The following is a 27,500-nucleotide window of genomic DNA, read 5'->3' as shown; positions in this document are numbered from 1 at the left end:
TGGCTGTCCACTACGTCACGGTGTTGAGGAGCCTGTCCAATGGCTGTCCACTACGTCATGGTGTTGAGGAGCCTGTCCAATGGCTGTCCACTACGTCACGGTGTTGAGGAGCCTGTCCAATGGCTGTCCACTACGTCACGGTGTTGAGGAGCCTGTCCAATGGCTGTCCACTACGTCACGGTGTTGAGGAGCCTGTCCAATGGCTGTCCACTACGTCACGGTGTTGAGGAGCCTGTCCAATGGCTGTCCACTACGTCACGGACAGGTCGGTCAAACAAAGATGGCGGCCCGTTGCCTTCCGGAGAAGGAAACTTGCCAACTAACGAAGGAACCGGGTCAAAAAAGTTCTTTCTGGGGATATTTCTGTCATCCAGATGTTTATTAAGACTCTTTGGGGAACTCTGAAACCTTCAGAACACGGTACGTTTAAAAAAACTCAACTTTTTGTGTCTTTCAAACATTGCCGGTTAAATTCTTCAACGGTTAGTTGAGACCCGGATGTAGGCTGCGTTCATTCCCCCCCCCCCCCCCCCCCGTTATAATGGAGGCTGTGACCCTGCAGAGCTCAGAGCGCCGGTTCGGTTCTCCTCCTCTCCTCTCCTCCCCTCCTCCTCCCCCTCTCCTCCTCTCCTCCCCCTCTCCTCCTCCTCCTCCTCCTCCCCCCCCCCCCCCCCTTTACCTTGACGTATTCGTCTGTCGACACGATGTCCACTTTGCCGACTCTCGCGCCCTTGAGAGGCAGACTGATGTGGACCGTGGAGGCGGTCTGGGTCCAGGAGTAGTCCGACACCAGGAGAGGCATGTCGGGCTCAGCTCGGCTCTCCGCTGCGTCGATAAAAAATAAAGATATATTTACGCTTTAAAAAATAAGTTCTTCGTCTTCAAGTCCTGAACGAAAGCATCAGCTTCTCCTTCCGCGTGGCGTCACGTTGCTATGGTGACCAGAGAACCAGCTGCTTTCAGGTTCGTCTGGAAAAACGACAACTCAGACATGACACCAAAATTAGTTTTCTTTTTTCTTTTTATTGAAACCGATTTGTCTTTTGTAAACTGCAGATACATTTCCAATACTGTATGTATATTCAATAATGTCATTTTTTTATGACACTTTTTCACACTGAGACTCTCTAAAGCTTTTAATTAAATGAAACCGCTGAGGTGCAAAAAAGCAGTTTAAATCTAAATAATACCGAACCAGTGTTAAATAGGCAGCATCCATGTGAGACATGGATCATTGCTCCACACACACAGATGTTCCACTCGGCTTTATCTTTATTGACAGGTTGGAAACTGAAGGGAGCGGCACAAACAAGGGAGGTGCACGCTGTTGTCAGCCTCCGTCGTGTTGTAAAGTCGGTAGGTTCCGGTGAATTATCAGAGGATTATCTGAAGGGATCGCATCATCGTTCTGGAAAGGAAACACAGTTTTAGTTGTTAAGTTTCGAAACACAGATGAGAAAATACTGGACCTGAATCCAAACGTCTGGAAACCTGCATCACTGTGGTGCGTTCAACGACACCAGACTCTGAACTTATTGATACTACATTGACTAACGAGTAAATTGAGTCCAAACTAAAAAATAATCTCTTAAATTTACCATTAAATGAGGTTTTAAGGCCTTCTATCCCAAATTTAACTGATTACATAATGCTGCGTCTCCAAACCTCCTGGTAATAAATCAGAGTGAAAATTCAACTTGTATAGTCACTGAACTCTTTCATGTCTTTCCTGATAACCTTCGACCTGATAATCAGTTTTAAATCCTGTAATCAGAGTGCTGCAGCGATAACAACAAGGCCAGAGATTATATCACAGTAGCCAAGATCATGTTTTACAGAGTATTTGCTGTAAAACATGTTTATGTGTACTTACTGGATTCTATTGTAAACTGCAGCATTATGTCATGTTTCCTCAACAACTTATAAAAACACAAAACCCTCGGAAGCTGAATGTTTTGTCAATAAATCAATAAATATGTGAGCACATTTCAACATCTGAGAACACGCTGCACGTTTAACAAGCGTCCCTTCAGCTCCTTATTGTCCACTAAGAAACGTAAATGAAGGTGAACGACTGCTGACCTCAACGTGTCCAAACTGTCTCTGGAGGAAAAGACAAATACTATTTAAGGCTGGTTCAAATAAATATGACAAACGACAGGTTTGTAGGAATTTCTCTGGTTTTATGAACCAGCAGAAAGAATCCTCATGATGACTTTGTTGACTGGAGCTGTGATTTGCAGGTGAGACGAAAGTCTTCTGGATTCTGTTGTGTAAAACTGGAGGCTTCAGGAAAGAATATATAGAATTTATATTGTAGACGTTTCTACATTTTCTATAACCGGGCGGGTGGAGGGCCAACGATGGAGCTACTCTTGTTCATAATAAATGTGCTTTACGGCTGCGTCACCACAAAATGACCTCGGTGAAATGAAGGCATTAAGGAGACCTGTCCTCTGTTAAAGTTTAACCACAGAGAGGAACATGCGATAAATCAGATGGAGATTACAGACACCGACGGGAACAACAATATTATCATCACTCACTGACAGAAGACAATCCGACATTCACTTCTTCACAGATTACAGATTCATAAAGAGATGAGGTGATATTTCGATGCACTGCGGTAAAACAAGAAATTTTACCTTTTGTAATGTCGGACTGATTCTTGTGTTTCCACACGTCACTCATGTTTATTACACCGATTCTTGAAACATCAACTCTCTTTAAATTCAGCAGCTGACTGTCAAATTCAATTTAAACAAGAAAATAAAGACATTACGTGAAAAAAAGATTCGATTTAATTAGAATAAAGTGAGATATTCTAGAATTTAGGGTTTTGCACTTGAAGCCAGTTTGGCGGCGTCCCGGTGAGGAGGGTGTTTACGACCTCGAGGTTAATGTGTCACCTGATGGGAGGGGAGACGGCTTCATATGCAGCTCGGCCGTCCACCCGGCACGCAGTGTGTCCGCAGAGCAGGCAGGATGGCTAAAGGCTTCCACGTCAGTAAGGCTGTCGGGATCGTGGTGATGGTCGTGGGGGCAGCGGCCCTCGCCACCATCATCGCTCTGTCCGTCGTCTACTCACAGGAAAAGAACAAAAACAACAACAACCAGGTGTCGCCGACCGATGGAGGGTCGACCTCCACGCCCACGCCGTCCAACGAACCCTGGGACAAGTACCGGCTGCCCAAGAGCCTGGTGCCGGTCCACTATAACGTCACGCTGCATCCGCGGCTGACTGAGGATCCGACAACCAAACTGTACATCTTTACTGGTAAGGCTTTATGAGGGCAGGAAGAAATGGCTTCATACAAAGTAGTTCCATTCACTCTGAACCTTCCTTCATCTGCAAGAACGAGAACCAGCAGAACCTTTAAGACTCTGTGAGGGATTAATGACATGAAGGAGAAACACCGCGACCGGCTCTTCACAGGTTTCATGAGGCCGTCAAACCTTTAAGTCCAGAAAAAAACACCAAAATGAAACCATAACGGCTCCACCAATGTAATGTGAGATCCGAACGAACAACATCGGACTTCTCAGATCAGAGACGAGAAAAACTGCAGCGAAATCACAGTTTTTACTTTTTAAATTCTAAAATAAAAGGGTGGATAACAGCCTCACGACAGGGAACACTGAGGCTCTGAAACCTGCTGGAAACCTTCCCAATGGTTGTGTTTTAATACTAGATACAAGCAGAGTTGGTCTAAATCTGCTGTCAACGCCCTGAACTCCAAAACTAACTGGACGGAGGATCTTAGCAGAAAAAGGATATAAGGAAGATTAAAAAAAACTGCACTGCAAAAACGCTGCTGATAGAAAACGACTAAATATTCGGTTAATTTTGTAAATTCTAGCAAAAATGACCCAAGAAGTTTGATTAAAACAAACAATCCAACTGAAATATTATTATATGTAAGCGAGGAGTTAAAGGTGCTTGAAGTTAATTCATCTTTCATTTCTGCCATCAGGAACCTCCAGTGTGGAGTTTGTGTGTGAAGAGCAGACCAACCTGATTCTGATCCACTCCAACAAACTCAACTACACCAAACTCGATAACGGCCAGTTGGCGAACCTGGTGTCGGCCAGCGGCGACGTGGCCCCCCCCATCAGGAGCTCCTGGCTCCAGACGGTGACTCAGTACCTGGTTCTGGAGCTGGACGGTCAACTGATGAAGGGCCACACGTACAAACTGTACACCGACTTCACCGGAGAGCTGGCCGACGACCTGGGAGGCTTCTACCGGAGCGAGTACAACGAGGGCGGAGTGAGAAAGTACGTGCAGATAATAGGACGAGAGATTTACACCTCCGTCATAACGTGAACACCATATCTCAAGAACGCCTCGAGGGAATTTCTTCAAATTTGGCACAAATATTAACTTGGCATCAGGGATAAGTTGCTTAGATTTTGGTGGTCAAGAGGTCAAAGGTCAAGGTCACCGTGACCTCGCATCCCTTCCAACCTGCTGTCCCATTTTTGTCAACACGATATCTCAGGAACAACTCGAAGGAATTTCTCCAAACTCAGCACAAATGTTCACTTAGATTCAAGAATGAACTGAGAAGAGATGTTGGAGGTCAAAGGTCAAGGTCCCTGGACCTCAAGTGTGTTTTATTCTTGTGAACGCAATGTTTTGTCAGAGGTGGTGCGTGGGCGCAGCTACAAGGCTTCATTCCGTTAATGCTAAATTAATTAATTCTGCAGAACTTTAAGTCTTGATACAATTTAAATGATGAGTTCTATAAAAGTTCGTAAAGTTGTCGTGAACGGGGAAATTAGCTACACAAGCCAAAACTGTTTTTTTGTACCAGGCTTGTTTATTTACATGTTTATTTCTGCTGTAAACATGTGTATTTCTGTTGTAAAGTTTTAACATGGAGGTCTGTGAGGACTGACTCACTCCTGGAGCCTCTAGTGGACATTTGTGGAACTGCAGTTTTTGGCACTTCTACGTTAGCTTCATTTTTCAGCCCTACAGGTCGCTGCTTGCAGTTGAAGAGCAAGCTATTGTGTTAGCTCCGCCTACCCTCACAAGCTGACTGCTGGCTGATGGGAAACGTATCAATGACTTCCATAATGTTACTTTAAACGTGTTGTTTCTGTTTCCTGTCAGGGTTGTTGCGACCACTCAGATGCAGCCGACAGACGCCCGGAAGGCGTTCCCCTGCTTCGACGAGCCGGCCATGAAAGCACATTTTGACATCGTCCTGATCCACGACATAGGAACTGTCGCTCTGTCCAACGGCAAAGAAATAGGTTCGTTTCAGGTTTTAATCAGTTTAACCTACGAGGGCGGTAAAGCTGCACTGATCGTTTTCGAACTGGCTGAACTCGAATTAAAGGAATAAACGGATCAATGAAACGGTCAGGGTTGTGACCCTCGGCAGCTACCGTAAAAAATGAAATAAAAATGTTATTCTGTTTGTGCTCTGCAGAAACAACCAACGTCATTATTGAGGGCAAAGAGCTGCATCAGACCGTCTTTGAGAGAACGGCGCGAATGTCCACGTACCTGCTGGCGTTCATCGTCAGCGACTTCGGCTCCATTAACGAAACCATCGATGGAGTTTTGGTAAGTAGATTTTGACTCTGATGAATTTAGTTTCCACGAAACTTTCAGTAACAGTACAGACTCATTGTATAATCCTACACATGCTCTCATAATCAGTCCCTCCAGGAAACCGTGATCGCAATAATTAACGCAAATTCAAGAACTGTCGGCAATATTTGCAGGATCTTGCAATTTTGCTAAATTTCCAAGATTTTTCTGTTAAAAACTGTCGTGAACAGAAGCTCTGCTGAAAGTATTACAGCGTAAAGTCGTCTTTATTACTAAAAATAAGTGTTAATATCCAATCAGCAAGGCTCCGCCCCCTCTCCTCTCACCATCAAAACAAACTGCCAGCTAGCTGACCGCAGGAACAGGAAGTGACGGGGACACGGTGGTTCCAAGAGTTTGCTGGGAGTGCAGCTGTTAAATAAACTGTTTGTCGTACAGAGATGATCGGTTTCATTTAATCAATTATATAAGTGAATTGAATTTTTGATCTTCAGCCATTTTTCCTGTCGGTATTTCAAACTAAAATGGTTTGAAACGAGCCGTGTCGAACACGGAAGGTTGAAGCCGTTGAGTTTGATATTAAACTATATTGCAGTGTTTTATTGTGTATTTTCTGTGATGTTGCTTCAGATTCGTATCTTTGCCCGGAAGCCCGCCATCGCCGCCAAGCATGGACAATACGCCCTCGAGAAAACCGGAACCATCCTCCGGTTCTTTGAGGACTACTACAACTCCACCTACCCGCTGCCCAAGTCCGGTGAGTCCGGCACACACGCTGATCTCTGGTTTCAGATCACTGATGTTCACGTACCAGCGGTCACATTGTTGGTGCAGAACCCGAGTTTACGAGAGCGTGTCGTGTTTATTGCCATCATGTGTGTTTTTTACAGGTACATCTCTAAATTATTTACTTTTATAGTCATTTACAGTCGTTGGCTGCAGCCTCCAGAGAAACAGCTGTGTCAGTGCCATTAAACGCTCGTCCTCCGTTCGGCTCTTATCGGTCTTCGATTGCAGCGATGCTTTTGTCTCTCTTGGTTTTTTTACGATCCGTTCCAACAACATCCTGAAAAGCATGAATTATTAACAGATGCGTCGATTATTAAACAGTCGCTCTGCTTTCATCCAGTGATTCTGTTCTTTGGTACTTTACACTTCACTACATGAAATACCGCCTGTTTTATCTGGCAGCTTTAGATTCCACTTATTCCCAGTTATTTCACTGCTTCTTCACTGCTCTTCAACACTGCTGCCGTGTGTTACTTGAAGTTAACAAACTCTGCTGTTCATCAGCCTTATTAAAAACACCACCTGTCCTCCTGCAGACCAGATCGCCCTCCCAGACTTTAATGCCGGCGCCATGGAGAACTGGGGTCTGATCACGTACCGTGAGACGGCGCTGCTCTACGACGAAGAGTTCTCGTCCAACTCTAACAAACAGAGGATCGCCACCATCATCGCTCACGAGCTCGCTCACATGGTGAGGAATGAACCCAGAAGACTCTGGGGAGCTGGAGGTGGTCCCTGCTGGAGACATGTTTCCAACCAAGTCCCAAGTCCTACAGAAGGAGTTCAGGTTCAAGTCCTACAGAAGGAGTTCAGGTTCAAGTCTTAGAGAAGGAGTTCAGGTTCAAGTCCTACAGAAGGAGTTCAGGTTCAAGTCTTAGAGAAGGAGTTCAGGTTCAAGTCCTACAGAAGGAGTTCAGGTTCAAGTCCTACAGAAGGAGTTCAGGTTCAAGTCCTACAGAAGGAGTTCAGGTTCAAGTCCTACAGAAGGAGTTCAGGTTCAAGTCTTAGAGAAGGAGTTCAGGTTCAAGTCTTAGAGAAGGAGTTCAGGTTCAAGTCTTAGAGAAGGAGTTCAGGTTCAAGTCCTACAGAAGGAGTTCAGGTTCAAGTCTGTGTCATGTTGACTTCTTGTTTTTAGGACTAGAGCTGTTTATATCTTCTTCTTTTTTTTCCATCATAGCATTAACTCCTCTGTGTGCTGTCCCTTTAGTGGTTTGGTAATCTGGTGACTCTGCAGTGGTGGAACGACTTGTGGCTGAATGAAGGTTTTGCTTCCTACGTCGAGTACCTGGGAGCAGACAAGGCCGAGCCCGAGTGGAACGTGGTAAGGACCGTCCCGCCGCCTCGAGGCCTCGGTCATCGGTGCAGCTGATCGGCGGAGCTTCGATCTCACCGTCTGCTTCATCTCATCACAGAAAGACCTCATCGTGATCAGTGACGTCCATCGAGTGTTTGCCGTGGACGCCCTGGCCTCTTCTCATCCTCTGTCCTCCAGAGAGGAGGACATCCAGAAACCAGCACAGATCAGTGAGCTGTTTGACGCCATCTCATACAGCAAGGTGACCACACACACTCACACCTGCCCAGGTACAAAACACTGCTACAGATCCATGAGCACTCAGGATTAATGTACCACAGCAGGGACGCATTAATGGATGGAAAATTAAAATCAGACACAAAACGACAACAAAGAGACATAAAACGACGACTGAACTCAATCTGTTTCAACTGATTTTGTTCTTTTTGTACAATAACTTGACTGTAAAAGTCTTAAATTCTCCTCCAGTGGTTTTAACTATTTTTTTCTTGAATATTCTATTGTATTTTCTATTTTCTATTCTGTATATATAACGGTTAGTTCAGGTTTCTGTTAAATTATTTTTATAGTTTACGGTTTTGAGTTTTCTTTACATCTTGTAACTGATAGAAATAAAGTTTACTGACTTACCTTCTTACTTCACCGAAAGCAGCAGAGCATCAATCCCACCATGTTTATTACATTTACATTTAATATATCGGTCATTATTAACACATCTCCAGCTGAAAAGACATTAAAGGTGTGCTTGCTTGTCCTCAGGGAGCGTCCGTCCTCAGGATGTTGTCAGACTTCCTGACTGAAGAAGTCTTCCAGATGGGACTGAGGGTGAGGACAACATCCACCTGAAAGAGCTTTTATTTGACTCAGTGAAGAGACGCCAGCTCAGTTAGGAGGACATTCGCTGTGAAGAGTCTGAATCACTTGCAGACTGTTTTGATGTTGTGTTGCTGAGCAGCTTCTCTCCTTCATCTCTGCTTCCTGTCCGTCCTGCAGACCTACCTGCGTGAGTTTGCCTTCAAGAACGCCGTCTACACCGACCTGTGGAAGCACCTGCAAATGGTACGTTCTTCTCTATAAGTTTATCACATTTAAACAGTCAGGTGTTTGATCAGAAGAACCCCCTGACTACTTTTAAGAACCTTTACAAAAACAGTGAAGTTGTGAAAAAAAAAGGACTAAAAATTCAAAACAAATCTTTTCAAGCTGATTATTAATCATCAATAACTTCTCTTCAAGCCTCTTAAAAACAAATTCTGTAATTCCTTCTTTTCTTTTCTGACCATTTAAACTCTGACCTACTTTCATAAACTATTCTTTAATAAAGCACATGAATTAAAAACGTGATTTATATCTGAGTATCGGACCCAAGAGATAGAAAAGGACCCAAAAATCTGTAAATCAAGAGAAAATACAGCAATCAGAGAGCTGTTCCACAGAAAAGAACCTCATTCATCTTCCTTTTTGAGTGGCCCACCATTATTTCCTGATGTCCATGTACTTCTTCCCTCGAGGGCCTCACTTCCATCATCTGCAGCACATTCCCGAACCACCAAAACTTTCAGGACTTTTGATTTCATCCGTTCCAACATGAACACTTTTAACTCAACGTTATTGCGAGAACGTGGGTCTCCGACCGTTTTCCTCTGAGAAGTTTACTTTGCGATCTACTAGTTGGAGACCCGTTCTAACATGTTGAAGAAAGGTTCATGGTTTATTTAAGATGTACTGGTACCTTATTCCATGAGAATATACCTCAGTGGACTGAGATCAGTTCAGACTGAACACCTTCTGGCTGCTACATCAATCTTTGTTGTTGATCTTTCCTTCGCAGGCCGTTGAAGCCAGCGGAACTTCTATTCCTGCATCGGTCCACGACATCATGAACACCTGGGTGCTGCAGATGGGCTTCCCCGTGGTCACCATCGACACCGGCACCGGGGCCGTATCCCAGCAGCACTTCCTCCTGGATCCGGACTCTCACGTCACCACCCCGTCCCCCTTCAAGTACTTCTCTCCGTTTCTCTTATTCGTCCATGTTTTAACTGTAGTGACGGGCTTCTTTAACAGTCCGTAAAGAACAAAACCCGACTGTGTCCGGACTTAATGATCCGTCTGTTTCTGCTGCAGCTATCAGTGGACTGTTCCGATCAAGTGGAGGAAGACCGGAGCCAACCAGAATCCAAAGTGGCTGATGGAGAAATCAGGTAGATCAGACAGCTGTCCTGGTAGATAAAACGACGCTGGTCGGAGCTGCAGGACAAGTGTGATTTATTCACAGGTTCTTTGATGTCTTTGGTTTTGTCCTCCACTGGAGTCTTTTGCTAGACAATAACGACCAACTCTGTTTCCTCTGTAGTCGTCGTTCCAGAGATGAAGACAGTGGAGAGTGAGTGGGTGCTGGCCAACCTGGATGTGGTGGGTTACTACCGGGTCAACTACGACGTGAACAACTGGCAGAAACTCCTGAATGCTCTGAGCACAAACCACACGGTACGACACAGCCGCACCACACACACGGATGTTATTCTGGTTAGGAAGGTCCATCAATAAGTTCCTGAACGCAGCACGGTGATGCTCACGGATCAGCGGGAAATAACAACCGCCACGAGGAAGTATTCAGAGTCGTCTCTTCATCAACATCATCTCTGAGTTCCTCACATTAACGTGACTGCTGGTACGAGAACATCAGTGATGTCACCATGGAAACCTGAACCTGGAGCAGAGAAATGTTAGATTTCGAGTCTAAACTCTGGAAAGCGTCAACCCTTCAAATGGCCCTCAAAATGCGGAGTTCTACTGGGACCTTGAGGAATCTGTGGAAATCACTGCGTGGGCTCAGGAACACTTGGCTGTAAGATTTGTTCCCCAAAGTCTGCTGTTTCTCTGCTCCAGTTTCAGGTTTCCATGGTGACATCACTAATGAGTCACATTAACGTGTGAAACGCTGATGATGTTGATGAAGAGACGACTCTGAATACTTCCTTACTAAAGTTTTTTTCTTGCTCCTGCTCCGTGTGCAGCACCGTGCTGCGTTCAGGAACTCTCTCTACATTTTATGAGTCCACCTCGTATTCACACGCATTTTCACCCGAGTTGTTTCTCTTGTTATGTGAAAGGTCATCCCAGTGATCAACAGAGCTCAGCTGGTGGACGACGCCTTCAACCTGGCCAGGTGAGTCCTGCGAATGCAGCGCGACACGGAGGATGATCGTCATGACGAGGAGACGTTTGTTTACCTTCAGTCCAACCAAAAGGCGAGTAAACACGGGGAAGCAGTCTGAGTGACGCTCAGCAGCATATCGGGGCAAAAAGCTTCAGCTTCCTGCAGCTTTACAACAAACTTTTAGTCGGACTGAAAGGAAACGCAGAAATTAGACACCAGGAACGAACATCTTACTGACAAGAAGCAGCAACTGAGATGAGACTAAGATGTTCCTTCATCTGTTTCCTGAAAATGTAAAAGAACTTAAATAAAACACTTGAGAAATGTAAACTTTATTGATAGTTTCCCATCTGAAACTTTTAAATTACAGTCTGTGGTATTAATAAGATAAAATCCTGTACGATATCTCATCTCATCGTCACCGTCTTGTGCCCCAAAGAGCGAAGATGATCGATACCGTGATGGCCCTCAGAACCACCAAGTACCTGAACCAGGAGAGGGACTACCTGCCGTGGGAGTCGGCTCTGGGCAACCTCGACTTCTTCTACCTCATGTTCGACCGCAGCGAGGTTTACGGCCACATGCAGGTGCTCCTCTTCCCGCCAAAAAATCCTACAGCAGAAGAAAACAAAACACAAATATGTTTCCTGAGTTTCCTGAGATCTGTCTCTGCTGCTTCCAGGCTTATCTGAGGAACCAGGTCACCGATCTGTTCCATTACTACAAGAACTTGACGGGCAACTGGACAAATGTACCCAAAGAACACATGGACCAGTGAGTACAGACAAGCAGAGACGTGTCCGTCCAGTCTGTAACATGTTGGACCGTTTCACGAAAATACAGACGGACTTATTTTAAGCCTCAAAAGTTGTGGGTTTTAAAAAACAGTTCTGGTGTTTTACCTGAGCACAGGTGTTTTTAAATGAATGGCAGCAGTGCGTTACAGGAGATTTAACCAGATATCTGAAATTTACTCCTTCATTGGAGTGAAAGAGTGACAGAGTTTCAGTATCTCGGGGTCTTGTTTCCAAGTGATGGTCGGATGCATCGGTTGGTCCAGACCTTTCTCCCCAGAGCTCCTCCCTCTCTGAGGCTGTCAGGAGGCGTTGTTCGTAGCGTAGTGTATAAGAGTATAAGATGAGTTTCCCCTCTGGGAGGTGCTACAGAGCACTGTGCGCCAAAACCACCAGAAACAAGAACAGTTTTCATCTGCAGGACGTCACTCTGCTCAACAGTTCAAATGTTTTACATCACTTGATCTTTTTGCACGACACCCAACTGAATCAGCACAATTTGCACTAGGTGCAATTGCACCATTGTTTTAGGTCTATATATGTATATATTCATTCATTTCTATTCTGAAAAGATGTCTATTTATGTTTAATATGTCTGTTTATGTTTTATATGTCTTTTTATGTTTTATATGTCTCTTTATGTTTTATATGTCTATTTATGTTTAATATGTCTGTTTATGTTTTATATGTCTTTTTATGTTTTATATGTCTTTTTATGTTTTATATGTCTCTTTATGTTTTATATGTCTTTTTATGTTTTATATGTCTCTTTATGTTTTATATGTCTATTTATGTCTGTCTGTTTTGTTTTTGGACGCTGAGAGCGAAGCTAAAACTGGAGTCAAATTCCTTGTATGTGTCAACATACATGGCCAATACAGTGATTCTGACACTGATTCTGATATCGAATAATCTTAACCCGGCAGCATTCCGGTTAATTCTACTTCCTGTTTCTCCTTCCTCCAGGTACAACCAGGTGAATGCCATCAGCCTGGCTTGCAGGACCGGCCTGAAGGAATGTCAGGATCTGACCACGGGGTGGTTCAAACAGTGGATGGACTCTCGCAACAACAGGTGGGTGTGTTGGTCTAAGTCCCGCCATCAGGTCGCCCGGTCGCCCTGAACTCACTGAACCTTACCGATGTCGTCTCCTTTAGTATCCATCCCAACCTGCGCTCCACGGTGTACTGTAACGCCATCGCAGCAGGGGGCGCTGAGGAATGGGAGTTCGCTTGGAAAGAGTTCCGCAATACCACCATCGCCAGCGAAGCTGAGAAGCTCCGCTCGGCGATGTCCTGCACCAAACAGCCGTGGCTGCTCAACAGGTCGGTTCTCGGTGAACACGCAGCAGCGAATGACCGACGGGTACCGAAACCGGCACTCACGCACTGTTTATCCTCCGCTCAGGTACCTGGAGTACACCCTGAACCCAGACCTGATCCGGAAGCAGGACGCCACCTCCACCATCGTCTACATCGCCAACAACGTGGTGGGTCAGTCTCTGGCGTGGGACTTCATCAGGGCCCGGTGGTCGTACATCTTCACTCAGTGAGTTCAGCACCAAACTTCTGAAAAGGTTTTCAGCACCGACACATGACGGCGTGATGGGAGCTGTTTAGACCTCACGGGTCAGAGTCAAAGACTGAGACACGGTGTGTTAGATAACACGTCATCTGGAACATCATCTCACACAGAAGATAAGCTCTTTTACAGCCACGTTTATTATCAGTGACAGATGTCAGTGTCCTCAGAGAGCTCCACCAGGAGACCTTTGGGCCTCATAAACCCTGCAGACACATCTTTTCGTCCATTATCTGAAAGTCTGTACAAAAAGGATGAACATCAGACTGTAAAGAAGTCAAAGTCGTACGTCCAGTTTGGATAACAAAGGATTTAATGGTCCTGAAATAAGATTTAAAGACGAACTTGAATGGACTGCTGATGATGACCTGTGATATCTGGCCCTCTTTCCTCTCAGATACGGCGGCGGGTCGTTCTCCTTCTCCAACCTCATCAACGGAGTCACCGAACGCTTTTCCAGCGAACACGAGCTTCAGGAGGTTTGTTGTTTCTTTGGAATCACGTTTCCAGATTGTGACAATAATCTATCGGTCTGACCTGACGGATATTTATCCAGTCAGAACGAACACTTTTCTGATGTCCAGAAATGACTTCTTTCTTTCTTTCTTTCTTTCTTTCTTTTTTTTTTGCTATCGTTAATAAAACGGTCTGAAAAGCAACGTGATGAAAAACAAACTGTGTTTTCAGACCGACTGACCTGATATCATTTTGTGTTTGTCGTGCCAGCTGAAGCAGTTCAAGGCTGATAACTCCGAGGTGGGTTTCGGCTCCGGGACGCTGGCCGTGGATCAGTCCATCGAGAGAACCATCGGCAACATGAAATGGATCACAGAGAACAAGGAGAAAGTTCAGAAATGGTTCGAGGATCAAGCCGAAGTTTAACCCTAACGAGGACGCTGCGTTTACTTCCTGCAATTAAAAAAAAGTTAAGCTTCAAAGATTATAGATTTTAAAGCAGATTTACTCACTAGTTTTATAGACCTTCTAAATTAGTTCTATGGAATACGATTAAAATAAATTGTTACTTAAATAACATTAATTTTTTTGTATATACTTTTTCAAAATCACAAACACATTTTTAATCAATAATGGGATAAGACTTTGTGTACACTTCTCATGAGTCCTTGTTGGCCTTCCATTTCTATAGTATCTATTTCATATTTCATATTGAGCTCCTGAAGTGGCACCAAAACCTGTTTTTTGTTTAAGCACATTACCTGTGATCTATTTACTGTCACATTATGAGACAATTTATGGTAAAACCAGATTGTTATTGAAGACATTCCTTTATTTATTGTTTTGGTGTTGCTCTGAAACTGAGTATAAATTGAATATGTGCACCTTTTAAAGTTCGATACATTTTTTTTATTTTTTTTTAATAAAATTTTGTCGACCACATATGACTGTGACTGTGAAAGTACAATTTAAATTTTACATAAGTGCTGACACTGGATATTTGTTAATATTTAAAGCCAATAATTTAACTCCATTCTGGGAAAAGAGAATAAAAAACATTTCTAAAGAATTTACTGTTGTCCTCTGTTTGATTGAATGAATACTATTACAGATATGGCTCCTAATCCAGTTATTATATTCCTGCGTGAATTTAGGGTTTCATGCATCCGAAAAAATCAACACCAAAACGTATTTACAGCTGGTATCTGACTGTCTGATATTTGTTGTACCAATTAACACGTTCTGTCATAGAAATGTGTCGAAAAATGGGAAAAGTCAGAGGAAAACCAGCCGGGTTCTGTCACTTCCAGATAAAACCATCCATGTTTGGTTTGTTTACATTTTGTGGACGGGGGGAGAACCACGTTTAATATGTCACCAATTCTGCTATGAATTGTGGGTAATTTCCTTTGGCAAAGTCTGCAGAATTGCGGACTTACGGTAAAGGGTGCTTAAAGGGCTCAACATGTCTCCAGAGGATCCTCATGGACTCTGGATGATCTGACAGTGGGACGAACCTCGAGCCTCAAAGTCTGTCAGTCTGAGAGGGAGGACGTTGGGACCTTCAGTCAACAGGAAGTCAGCTATTTTGAATTTAGTCTCCATTTTTTGGAGATTTCCACTTTAACGTACTCCTCCTTTAACGGACTGATCGGTCTCGAAACCTTTGAGATGAAAAGTTATTATAAGATTTGGTTTTTTTTTGTGCATTTTTCCATTAAACTAAGTTGTTGTCCGATCTTCTCCAAACTTTACATGTTTGGTAAAAGTCCCTCCCTGAAGACATCTGTATGGCAATATGAAATCTTACTAATAGCGTCTCCTACTGGCAACAGGAAATGATATGTTTTATGCTATTCACGTGGTACTCCCACTAGGTTGATCACATCCGACTGGAATCAGGTGAGAAAAGCCTTAAGGCGTTAAAGATGATAGGTCAAGAAGCCTGTGAACTTTCACCAAAGAGCGTTGCCATGGCGATGCAGCAAATTTTGATGTGTCGCCATGACACAGCAAGTCGTTGTGTAGGGTCAAGGGATGCTTGAAAACTCAAGGAACTTGGTACATGAATGTGAAGTCGTGAGTAGATACACATGAAAAGGGTTTGAGGTCTGGGCGTGGCAAAATGGCTCGCTAGCGCCCCCTAAAGTGCAGCCCTCACGGCTACTGTCACCTACATGTACGAAATTTGGTGAACACGTGTATCACACCCAGATCTACAAAAAAGTCTCTCAGTGCCACATAATGGACACAAGAAGTAATACAAAAGGTGCGAAGGCCCTTTCAATGCTGCTTGGAGCTTTAATTTGATTTCATGAGAGAAGTTGATGCTTTTTCAATGGGAGTCTATTGGAGACAGAGTTTTTTTTGGAGACAGCCCCTAGTGGACCTCAGTGGTATTGCACTTAATTTAGGACACATTGGCTTCACTTTTCAGACCCATAGACTATGAATATTTTTGTATACAGTCTGCAATTTCAGCAGAACCCTAATCCGAGCTACACTTGTAGTTCTCTAACCCTAACACTAGAGGGTGTTGGAGTTCTCAAACCCTTGCTCGGGTTAGGGTTCTGTAACTTCAGCACCCTCTAGTGTTAGGGTTAGAGAACTACAACTAAGGTTAGGGTTCTGTAACTCCAACACCCTCTAGGGTTAGAGAACTACAAGATACAGGAGATCATTCCTGATACAGGAGATCATTCCTGATACAGGAGATCATTCCAGATACAGGAGATCATTCCAGATAGAGGAGATCATTCCTGATAGAGGAGATCATTCCAGATACAGGAGATCATTCCTGATACAGGAGATCATTCCAGATACAGGAGATCATTCCTGATACAGGAGATCATTCCTGATACAGGAGATCATTCCTGATACAGGAGATCATTCCTGATACAGGAGATCATTCCAGATACAGGAGATCATTCCAGATAGAGGAGATCATTCCTGATACAGGAGATCATTCCAGATACAGGAGATCATTCCAGATACAGGAGATCATTCCTGATACAGGAGATCATTCCTGTCCACTGCAATAAGACTGTACAATAACTCACCTCTGGCAAAATCCATCACATAACAATAACACTGTTGACTGTGTTTCTTGGTTTGTTTGTATATAATATATATAGATATATACTGTACTGTATATATATATATATATATATATACATATATATATATGTTGACTGTGTTTCTTGGTTTGTTTGTATATAATATATATATAGATATATAATGTACTGTATATACTGTGCATTTTATATTTTATATTTTTTACTGCTATTTACTGCTATTTTATTGCTTTTCTATTATTCTATTCTACTCTATTATTTTATTCTATTATTCTATTATTATCTTGTTGCTTCTGTATGCTGCTGTAGCGAAAAAAAATTCCCCTCAGGGATTAATAAAGTAAATACCTACTACCGTGTCCTCCTTGCACCAGGGGGGGTCATTGCTAATCTTCTCTGTATCATTTCAATTTCAGTAGGTGTGTCTGCCGGAGCAACACAGAAGTCAGATGTTCCTCAGATGTTCCTCAGATGTTCCTAGTGTCTATATATACACCTCTTGCCCAGCTGCCACCTGACTCATGATGGCTTCCTGCAAATCTAAAACCGCTTTCAAACAAACGGTGCATCCTGCAGGGAAACAGCAGGATAAAAAGGTCTGGGTGCTGTGAGATCAGTACTGACTGATGCAGTCTGAGCCCGGCTGAGTTTTGTCTGCTCGGGAATTCTCATTGACTCATGGGAAGTCTTGTCAATGAGGCTTTCCGCTGGATTGGAGGGCTGAACGACAGAGAACAAGCTCCTCCTCCTTTTCCTCCTCCTCCTCCTCCTCCATTCCCCCCAGAGACCCGAGCTCCACACAAACATCACATCTCAGTTTAACTCTCACTGATTTCAGCCTGATTTAAACTTGAATTCAGCCTGATTCTAACCTGACGAGTTTGTACCTCTTTGCAGCAAAATATTATTCGATCTGAAGAGGAAACACAAAGATCCTGACTGACATTTAAATCCTCTGTGTTTCTGTAACTGCATTTACTCAACGTGATGAGATCGTTTCTCTGCATAGACAAAACAAAACGTCTCTTCCTGCCTTTCGTTGTTAAAATAATCCAGCTGCAGTTGCAGAAATCAACCGCCAGGTGTCATCCTCCGTCCGCGCGGTGGAGTCTGTAGCGCAGAAACACACAGGCGTCAAATTAGTGACGATAACACAATTTATTTACTCAAATTTACACGCAACTTATTTTAACTGATGTGTTATTAATAAAGATTCAGCGGCCAAACATCGCTGTTATGATTTATTAGAAGAAATCGCCACCCCAGATTGTGCACACCACCCTCAGCTGCATCACGGCCTTTTAACTTTTATTTGACCACCATCGTTTTGTGTTTCGGATATTTTACTCCAAAGTCCCATTTAAAGCTCTTGCAGAGTCATAATTACTTCATCTTTACCTGAAGTCCGGTGTTTCCGTCCTGAGTCGTTCTAACTTGCCTTAAACGTGCCTGTGCGGGTCTCCGGTCCACCCCCACCTGCTCCCTCCGCTCCCTCCGGCCCGCCCCCGGTCCCTCCGGTCCCTCCGGTCCCTCCCCACCTGCTCCCTCCGGTCCCTCCGGCCCCTCCGGTCCCTCCGGTCCCTCCGGTCCCTCCGGTCCCTCCGGTCCCTCCGGTCCCTCCGGTCCGCCCCCACCTGCTCCTTCCGGTCCCTCCGGCCCGCCCCCACCCGCTCCCTCCGGTCCCTCCGGTCCCGCCCCCACCTGCTCCCTCCGGTCCCTCCGGTCCCTCCGGCCCGCCCCCACCTGCTCCCTCCGCTCCCTCCGGTCCACCCCCACCTGCTCCCTCCGGTCCCTCCGGCCCACCCCCACCTGCTCCCTCCGCTCCCTCCGGCCCACCCCCACCTGCTCCCTCCTGTCCCTCCGGTCCACCCCCACCCCCACCTGCTCCCTCCGCTCCCTCCGGCCCACCCCCACCTGCTCCATCCGCTCCCTCCGGTCCACAGACACGGTGACTTTGTGAAACAGGAATCATTATTTACTATTCATGTACATTATCACGAAGTGCTACCTCGTGACTACAGTCAGATATGTGCCTCCAGTTTGAGAAGCTGTGCTGCCGGAGGAACTCTCGAGTCCTTCCACCAGGATTTCGCTGAAATATGAAGCAGAAGAGAAACAACGGTGCTGTCGCAGGTTCGATCCCCGGCTGAGGCACGGATGGGAACGTGCTCCATCACCTGGAGAGGAGAGCTTCCTGTTGAGCAACGTGAGATCTTAGTAAGAGATGTGTTTTAAAAGAAGAGTACTGGTCATGGCTGTACCTCTGTCTGTCTGGAAGGACCCTTCAGAGGCTGTTTGAGCTCCGGATCCACACCTCCTGAACATCTGCACCACTCCCCATGCAAGACATCTGCTCTGAGCCATGTGGCAGTCACTTTCTACACTTTCCTGGTTGTAGCTTTAATTGTTTTACATCGCCCAGCTTGCTACTTTTGCCATCAGTTGAAACTCCATCCATCCATCCATTATCTACACCTGCTTTATCCTGAACAGGGTCACAAGTTCTTTGCAAATATATATATTTTTAAAACAAAAGGTATTCCAAGCCTTTTCTGTGGCTCCAGACTCCATGTGTGCTCTAATGATCTTTGAGATGTTAAAATTGTATATAAATGTTAGTTAAAGCAGAGTGTTTATAAGTTCCAATATGCATTTAGGAGATATTTAAAGAAGGCTGTTTCAAGGCTGTTTTATTTATACATTCATACACATAGATTAAGACAACCACAAATAAAAGAAAGAACATCTAAATATAGCCTACATAAAAACTATACCAAAATAAATTGAAATGGCCAGAATAAAGTAGTGCAGGTGAATTACTGCAGGAAATTCACTTTAAAGTTGTTTTAATTTGTCAATTATTGCAAAGTATGATTTATGTGTTCAAACTAAACTTCAGTCACCTTTCGTTTTGTTCAACTGGAGTAATACGGACATTATAGCGTTTGTGACGTTTGGTGTCTGTGAAGCAAATGTTCCGATGTAAAGTGGGATTAATGAAAGCCGAAGGCTGAACTCGCCACTTAAACTGCTCGTAAAGTTGTCTTTACTGCGTTTTAATGCTCGCAGGCTCTAAAATACACGATTTATACGTTTTTCAGACGGACTTCCGGGCAACCAGCCGTCAGGGCTTCACAAACAAAAAACAACCGGAAGTCGTAGTATGCTCGCAGTGATGGTTGCTACGCACGTTTAGTGGGCTGGGTGAGAGCCGCTGCTCGTGCTATTCACCAACCGACGTGCGCACAGAAGTGACGTTTCAGCCTGTGGTTGGTCGTTGGCCGTACGTCAGCAGCGTCGAGGGTTCCCAGGACCTGTCAGTCAGAGGACATTTAAATGGCCGCGGTGTTGAGCCGTTCAGCTCCCAGCGCCGTAATAACGCCGTTATTCCGGTAAACAGCTGCGTGAGCGGCGGCTCGCGGGTTCCCTCCTCCTCCGAAGACGCGTTTATTCCCTCGGTTCGTCATCGGAGCTGAAACATGAGCGAAGAGGACGACTTCCTGCAGAGAGCCCGAGCCGGGTTTGAGGATCTGTGCCGAGCCCCCCCCCCCCCCCCCCCCCCCCCCCCCCCCCCCCCCCCCCCCCCCCCCCCCCCCCCCCCCCCCCCCCCCCCCCCCCCCCCTCTCTCTCTCTCTCTCTCTCTCTCTCTCTCTCTCTCCCCCCCCCCCCCCCCCCCCCCCCCCCCCCCCCCCCCCCCCCCCCCCCCCCCCCCCCCCCCCCCCCCCCCCCTCCCCGAATATGGACGAAGAGGCGGGTACCGAGGCGTGGAGGACCTACGAGAACATGAGCAGCAACTTCACGCTGGAGGTAACAACAACAACAACAACAACAACAACAACAACACCAGGTGTCTGTGCCCGTCACGGTGCAGCTAGCTCGGCTGCGTTCATCCACTAACAGCAGCTAACGGCGGCTAACGGCAGCTAACGGTGGCTAACGGCGGCTAACGGCAGCTAACGGTGGCTAACGGCAGCTAACAGCGGCTAACGGTGGCTAACGGCAGCTAACAGCGGCTAACGGCGGCTAACGGCAGCTAACAGCGGCTAACAGCGGCTAACGGCAGCTAACGGTGGCTAACGGCAGCTAACAGCGGCTAACGGCAGCTAACGGCGGCGTCTGCTAACATCAAAACAAACTTTATATCAAATGACGAGTTAAAACGATTGATGTCAATCAAACTCAGTGAAGCGATAAACATGATGTCATCAACCACAACTTTCTCCCGTTACGTGGTGAGGCTGGAGTTAAAGGAAGTTAAAGGAAGTTAAACTGCTGCTGTGAAACACCACAACACCTCAGATCTGTGGGGCTTTTATTCTATTTCATTAAATAATTAATTAACTCAATTATTAATCAAAGTAACTTATTCCTTAACTGATGAATCAGAGGCTGACTTCAGGACGAACCTTCAAACCTGAAGCAGTCGAAGACCATAAAACAGTTTCATCTGATGGAAACCTTTATTCTGTTTTAATCAGCTTCAATGTTGTTGTTGTTATGTTTTTAAAGCTACATCAGGTTCTCCTGAACTCATCAGGTTCTCCTGAACATATCAGGTTCTCCTGGGTTCTCCTGAACTCATCAGGTTCTCCTGAACTCATCAGGTTCTCCTGAACATATCAGGTTCTCCTGAACTCATCAGGTTCTCCTGAACTTTCCCCTGAAGTGTTCAATCAGATCAGATCTGGATGAAGAACTGGAACCTGGAGAACGATTTCAGTTTCCTTTAACCACTGAAGAGAAACCTCAGTGATGTCACATGGTCATAATGAGGGGGAAGCCAGCCTCCCCCTCCTCCACCCTCCCGCTCCTCCACCCTCCCCCTCCTTCACCCTCCCGCTCCAGGGATTTATTTCTATTACAGCATCTTCTCCAAGTCTGTGGAGGAGTTCCAAGAAAATTTGACATGTTTTTCATTCAAAATATGCAATTTCACATCATTTCTAACCGTAATCACGACCATATCTGTGTAGAATAAAAACAAAAAATTGTAAAAGCTAAAGAAGGTGATAAACAAACATCCGAATAGATTAAAAATGAGATTTTCTCTATGATTTCATCCTGGTAATAGAAGGGAACCCCTGTTTGATCTGGATTTTTTTAAATATAAATATTTATATAAAACTGAAATTGAAACAAATAAATGCATTTATACAGTCAGAGAGAGAAAAAAAATGCCTGTTTATATCTGGAATTTTTCTATATCAAATCATAAAAAACTAGAATTATTTGAAATATATGTGTTATAAGTATTAATAAATGTGTTTGTACAGTCAGAGAGAAACCTGCTCTTTACCCCCCCCCCCCCCCACCCCTCTGCAGGGCAGCGAGCTGCACTGGTTGGCCTGCGCTCTCTACGTGGCCTGCAGGTCGTCGGTGCCGACGATGGGGAAAGGAACCGCCGAGGGGAACTACGTCTCTCTGACCAGAATCCTCCGCTGCTCCGAGATGAGGTCTGTTTGTTTGTTTGTTTGTTTGTTTGTATCCTTGTTAGCGGTCACCGCTCTCCCACAGGCCCACCTTAATATACACATGTACCAGATAAAGTAGCGATGACCTGTGTCCTCCTGCAGCCTGATCGAGTTCTTCAACAAGATGAAGAAGTGGCAGGACATGGCCGACCTGCCGCAGGACTTCAGGCAGAGCACCGACAAGCTGGAGAGGAACTTCACCGTGTCGGCCGTCATCTTCAAGAAGTACGTCCCCATCTTCAGGTTCATCTTCAAGGCCCCGTCGGAGGAGCCGCCGCGGGTTCACCGCAGCCGCAAGCAGAGGTGGGAGCCCGTGACCTTTGACCTCTGAGTCAACATAACAGTCCTGGTTCTGTTTTCATTCTGCTTTATGTTTTTATATCTCATTTTGATTGTTTCCCACCCACTTTGTTTGTTTCTGTCCATCGTTCGTGCTTTTAGATGATCAGTGGTTTGATTTAGAAATCTGCAGTTTTCAGTCTGAGTATTCAGGGCTTCATGTGATTTCAGAATAAGAGAGGAAGGACAGAAACTCTTTCAGAAGTTTAGTCAAATTCAGTGAGAGTTTTTCTAAAGTTTCTGTATTTTAGTACAACAGAAGGAAAACACAAAGAGGGGATTTTATTTTGAAAAGATAGACTTTTGTAGAAATGTATCTGCAGGTGAACTTCAGACTCCAACTCAGCATGAAGTTAAAGAGATAGAAAGAAGAGAAGTGTCACCAGGAGGAGCGACGGGTGTCCGTGATGCGATCATCTTCCTTCCAGGTCTGACTGCCAACTGCCAACATGTCCTTTAAACGTGTCTCGTCTTTGTTTCGCAGACGTCATCCGTGCACCGTGACCGAGGTCTTCAACTTCTGCTGGGTCCTGTTTGTCCACGCTAAAGGTAAAGACTCGGAGAAACGGGTTCGTTTGTTAATAATAAGAACTAGTTGGTTATGAACCCGGCCAGCGGCGGTCGATGAGACTCTCAGCGTTTTGACTTCCAGGGAACTTCCCAATGATCAGCGACGACCTGGTGAACTCGTACCACCTGCTGCTCTGCGCCCTCGACCTCGTCTTCACCAACGCTCTGCTGTGCAACGCCAGGAAGGACCTGCTCAACCCCGACTTCAGCGGTAACCACACCTTCACACCGCTGCAGCCGGCCAGAGACAAAACTTCAAAACTTTAAACTGAGAAATGTTATTGTCCCTCCCCCCGGTCTGTTTCCTCGGTCTGTCCCCCTCCCCCATCCTGCAGGTCTTCCAGAGGACTTCAGCAGTAAGGACTACCGGCCGTCCTCAGGTCCGTTCTGCTTCATGGAGCAGCTGTGTGAGCTGCAGGACGGCCTGGTGCTCGAGGCCAAAGGAGTCAAAGAGCACTTCTGGAAACCCTTCATCAAGAAGCTCTTCCACAAGAGGGTGAGGCACGCCCACACTCACCTGTCAGACATGCCAATATTCACATGCTGAACACGCCCACATTTACATTTTAAACACGCCCACACACACCTTTTAGACACGCCCATAAACAGGTGAAATGAGGGTGTTTTTTGGTTTGAACGTCCTGGTTCTCCTCCCACAGATCCTCAGAGGGAAGGAGGACAGTCTGACCGGCTTTCTGGATCCCATGAACTTCGGAGACAGTTTGTGAGTGTTTTGATCAGGAGATATTGATCATGATGTCATATTTATTATTAACGTGATCAGCTGAAGGCGGGATCAATAGATGATCAATAAAGTATCGTCCCCCCACCTCAGCCTGGCTCTCAGTCGGGTCTATGAGGAACATGTTCTGGCCACCGGCAGTCTGGATGAGCGGATCTTCACGGGGGAGGGTGCGAGCGAGGACATCGGCACCCCGGGACCGTGCCTGTGTGGGGGGGTGGAGAACCAGGACAGCGCCACCTACAGGCTCCACAGCAGCCTGACCGTAAGACTCACAGACCCCGAACCCGTCCCACTCCGCGTTCTGGTCTGGACACGTAACCGATCCGTCCCCTCTGCTGTCCTCAGGCCTCGGCTCTGAAGGTGTCCACCCCTCTGACCGGCAGGAAGTACGTCCCGGAGACCAGCCTGTCCTCGCCGCTGTCCTCCGCCATGAAGAGCGTGGGACGCCTTCACACCCTGCTGTCCGGGACCAAACAGGGTCCGAGCACCAAGCTGACTGAGACGCTCAGGTATGTCTCTGGACACTGCGGAGACCTGAACCTGAACTTTATGCTACTTGTACTGAACCCCTGAACCACCTCTCTGTCCCAGGACCTGTGCCAGAGACCCCAGTGATGTCATCAGGAAGCGCCTGAAGGACATGTTCGACCTCTTCTCTCAGCATTATGAGGACGGCGCCGCAGACAGCAGGCCGATGGGGAAAGGTAACACACGCGAGATCTCCGGTCAGTACAGGACCGACCCGCTGCCTCCTCCTGCCTCACCTACGTTTCTGCTCCCAGACCTGGCAGTGAAGTATTTCCATCTGGCGGAGGCGCTCTACTACCGGATCCTGGAGTCCATCATCGAGAGGGAGAAGATGATCCTGGGAGACGCCGACCTGTCGGTGAGTACGGACCTTAATTAAAAGAGTTCGTAGCTTCCAGGTCTGAGCAATGAGGCCGATGCTGAAGTGTCTTCAGCTGCAATACCAGCGAGTGCCACTAGAGGTCGGCTCCAAAAAGCCTCCGGCTCCATAGACTCCCATTCAACTTCTCTCATCAAATCCAAAGTGAATAAAATGTGTCCATCAGTTATCTCGGTGTTGTTAGCTAAAGTCACTCCTTCTTATTAGTTTTCTGGAGGTCCATCTGAAAATAATCCCTCATTCATTAGAAAAGAAGATTCAAGAAGACCTGTTTTTGGGGGCGTGTCTGTTTGATTGACAGGCCTGTGGTGCAGTCAGGTTACAGCTATCGGTGGGCGGGACGTAGTATCGTCAGGTTTCCAATCAGATCAGTGAGATCCAGCGCTGGCTCCTGTGTTGCAGTGTATCCTGGAGCAGGACGTGTTCCACCGCTCCCTGCTGGCCTGCTGCCTGGAGATCGTCATCTTCTCCTACAGACCGCCGGGAGATTTCCCCAACGTCATCGGCGTCTTCCAGCTGCCTGCTTATCACTTCTACAAGGTACCTGTGGAAATATAAGTAAATAAATTAAAATAGATGAATTAATATTGAGTTTTCCGAACAGTAAAATAATTAGTTTCTAATTCTGATTACTAGTGTTTTTTCATATAAACGTTTTCTTCTGTAAATGAATCCTAATATAAAGAGTTGAGGTGTCGATTTGCAGACGGCTTCATCATGTGAAGATGAAGGTGGTAAAAAAACAAAACTGTTAACAGTACAGATTGTAGTTCCAGTGTTTGACGCTCATCCCTGTGTGTTCAGGTGATCGAGGTTCTGGTCCGGTCCGAGCAGGGTCTGTTCCGGGAGGTGGTGAAGCACCTCAACCAGGTGGAGGAGCAGGTCCTGGAGAGTCTGGCCTGGACCAGAGACTCCCCGCTGTGGGACAGTCTCAGGGGGACCAAAGACAAGGTCCCCGCCTGCCAGGAGGTCTGTCTGCACACACACACACACACACACACACACACACACACACACACACACACACACACACACACACACACACACACACACACACACACACACACACACACACACGAACAGCATAGGCCGCTGCAGCTCTCTGTCTCACAGAAACCTTTCCCTGTTTCAGGTGATGCCTCCTCAGTACCTGGAACAAAACGAGGAGAGTAGCAGCGGGAACTTCACACCCAGCAACCCCGCAGCAGACCTCACCTCCAGCAGCATCATCAAAGGTTTCTGATCACCTCTTCATCATCTTCATCACATTGTCTGTGGTATTAACCATCACACCGAGGGAGGAGAAGAACCGATGACATCAGAACGATTAGATCAGACCGATGACATCAGAAGGATTAGATCAGACCGATGACATCAAAACGATTAGATCAGACCGATGACATCAGAACGATTACCTCAGACCGATGACATCAGACCGATTACATCAAAACAATTACATCAGACCGATGACATCAAAACGATTAGATCAGACCGATGACATCAGAACGATGACGTCAGAACGATTAGATCAGAACGATTAGATCAGAACGATGACATCAGAACGATTAGATCAGACCAATGACATCAGAACGATTACATCAGACCGATGACATCAGAACGATTACATCAAAACGATTAGATAAGACCGATGACATCAAAACGATTAGATCAGACCGATGACATCAGAACGATTAGATCAGACCGATGACATCAGAACGATTAGATCAGAACGATTAGATCAAAACGATTAGATCAGACCGATGACATCAGACCGATGACATCAGAACGATTAGATCAAAACGATTAGATCAGACCGATGACATCAGAACGATGACATCAGAATGATGACATCAAAACGATTAGATCAGACCGATGACATCAGAACGATTAGATCAGACCGATGACATCAGAACGATGACATCAAAACAATTAGATCAGAACGATGACATCAGAACGATTAGATCAGAACGATGACATCAGAACGATTAGATCAGACCGATGACATCAGAACGATGACATCAAAACGATTAGATCAGACCGATGACATCAGAACGATGACATCAGAACGATTAGATCAGAACGATGACATCAGAACGATTAGATCAGACCGATGGCATCAGAACGATTAGATCAGACCGATGACATCAGACCGATAGCATCAAAACGATTAGATCAGACCGATGACATCAGAACGATGACATCAGAACGATTAGATCAGACCGATGACATCAGACCGATGACATCAGAACGATTAGATCAGACCGATGACATCAGACCGATGACATCAAAACGATTAGATCAGACCGATGACATCAGAACGATGACATCAGAACGATTAGATCAGACCGATGACATCAGAACGATTAGATCAGACCGATGACATCAGAACGATGACATCAAAACGATTAGATCAGACCGATGACATCAGAACGATGACATCAGAACGATTAGATCAGACCGATGGCATCAGAACGATTAGATCAGACCGATGACATCAGACCGATAGCATCAAAACGATTAGATCAGACCGATGACATCAGAACGATGACATCAGAACGATTAGATCAGACCGATGACATCAGACCGATGACATCAAAACAATTAGATCAGACCAATGACATCAGAACGATGACATCAGAACGATTAGATCAGACCGATGACATCAGAACGATTAGATCAGACCGATGACATCAGAACAATGACATCAGAACGATTAGATCAGACCGATGA

The 27,500-nt window shown here is 45.7% G+C and overlaps 3 protein-coding genes and 1 non-coding gene across 8 annotated transcripts in view; 2 read left to right on the top strand and 2 right to left on the bottom strand.

Annotated features, from left to right (window-relative positions):
• dnaaf4 (dynein axonemal assembly factor 4) overlaps positions 1-920 on the bottom strand; it is a 5,119-nt gene extending 4,199 nt beyond the window's left edge. For all 3 annotated transcript variants that reach the window (XM_069724357.1, XM_069724358.1, XM_069724359.1), the window contains exon 1: positions 680-920. In XM_069724357.1, coding sequence (XP_069580458.1) covers positions 680-802 — 123 coding nt within the window. In that variant the 5' untranslated portion in view covers positions 803-920. The remainder of the gene's footprint in view (positions 1-679) is intronic.
• A 2,065-nt stretch (positions 921-2,985) lies between these two features.
• LOC138636373 (aminopeptidase N-like) lies at positions 2,986-14,580 on the top strand. The gene is made up of 21 exons (XM_069724355.1): positions 2,986-3,277; positions 3,975-4,278; positions 5,120-5,262; positions 5,442-5,578; positions 6,197-6,323; positions 6,892-7,046; positions 7,563-7,676; positions 7,768-7,911; positions 8,430-8,495; positions 8,664-8,729; positions 9,502-9,674; positions 9,798-9,874; positions 10,027-10,160; positions 10,787-10,842; positions 11,273-11,420; positions 11,516-11,607; positions 12,594-12,701; positions 12,785-12,952; positions 13,035-13,175; positions 13,606-13,687; positions 13,935-14,580. The coding sequence occupies exons 1-21, from the start codon at positions 2,986-2,988 to the stop codon at positions 14,088-14,090; spliced, it is 2,883 nt and encodes a 960-aa protein (XP_069580456.1). The 3' UTR covers positions 14,091-14,580.
• Positions 14,581-17,069: 2,489 nt separating this feature from the next.
• Positions 17,070-17,178, bottom strand: LOC138636385 (U6 spliceosomal RNA). Its single transcript, XR_011312264.1, has one exon. It is a non-coding gene; the product is annotated as a U6 spliceosomal RNA (small nuclear RNA).
• Positions 17,179-20,050: 2,872 nt separating this feature from the next.
• rbl2 (retinoblastoma-like 2 (p130)) overlaps positions 20,051-27,500 on the top strand; it is a 12,491-nt gene continuing 5,041 nt past the window's right edge. For 2 of the 3 annotated variants that reach the window (XM_069724372.1, XM_069724371.1), the window contains exons 1-14: positions 20,474-20,545; positions 22,061-22,191; positions 22,312-22,512; positions 23,033-23,097; positions 23,201-23,329; positions 23,454-23,614; positions 23,778-23,842; positions 23,954-24,125; positions 24,209-24,372; positions 24,455-24,567; positions 24,646-24,749; positions 25,173-25,310; positions 25,575-25,739; positions 25,903-26,005. In XM_069724372.1, the coding sequence (XP_069580473.1) occupies positions 20,477-20,545; positions 22,061-22,191; positions 22,312-22,512; positions 23,033-23,097; positions 23,201-23,329; positions 23,454-23,614; positions 23,778-23,842; positions 23,954-24,125; positions 24,209-24,372; positions 24,455-24,567; positions 24,646-24,749; positions 25,173-25,310; positions 25,575-25,739; positions 25,903-26,005 (1,780 nt within the window). In that variant the 5' untranslated portion in view covers positions 20,474-20,476. Of the gene's footprint in view, positions 20,279-20,468; positions 20,546-22,060; positions 22,192-22,311; positions 22,513-23,032; positions 23,098-23,200; positions 23,330-23,453; positions 23,615-23,777; positions 23,843-23,953; positions 24,126-24,208; positions 24,373-24,454; positions 24,568-24,645; positions 24,750-25,172; positions 25,311-25,574; positions 25,740-25,902; positions 26,006-27,500 lie in introns of those variants that run through there. The other variant, XM_069724373.1, reaches the window with a different exon arrangement.

This window comes from Brachyistius frenatus, unplaced genomic scaffold (assembly GCF_029030835.1).
Source record: "Brachyistius frenatus isolate BFR_SWC_R1_liver_20210118 unplaced genomic scaffold, ASM2903083v1 Contig_373, whole genome shotgun sequence".
Classification (NCBI taxonomy): Eukaryota; Metazoa; Chordata; class Actinopteri; family Embiotocidae; genus Brachyistius; species Brachyistius frenatus.
Note: the sequence above shows the minus strand (reverse complement) of the source record. Positions and strands in the feature narration are given on the sequence as shown.

Bases quoted from the DNA above. Each gene is read 5' to 3' on its own strand.
- LOC138636373 (XM_069724355.1), top strand. From the start codon at position 2,986: ATGGCTAAAGGCTTCCACGTCAGTAAGGCTGTCGGGATCGTGGTGATG. The intron at 9,675-9,797 runs GTACTTCTCTCC...TTTCTGCTGCAG, and splicing joins ACCACCCCGTCCCCCTTCAA to CTATCAGTGGACTGTTCCGA. The intron at 12,702-12,784 runs GTGGGTGTGTTG...CGTCTCCTTTAG, and splicing joins ATGGACTCTCGCAACAACAG to TATCCATCCCAACCTGCGCT.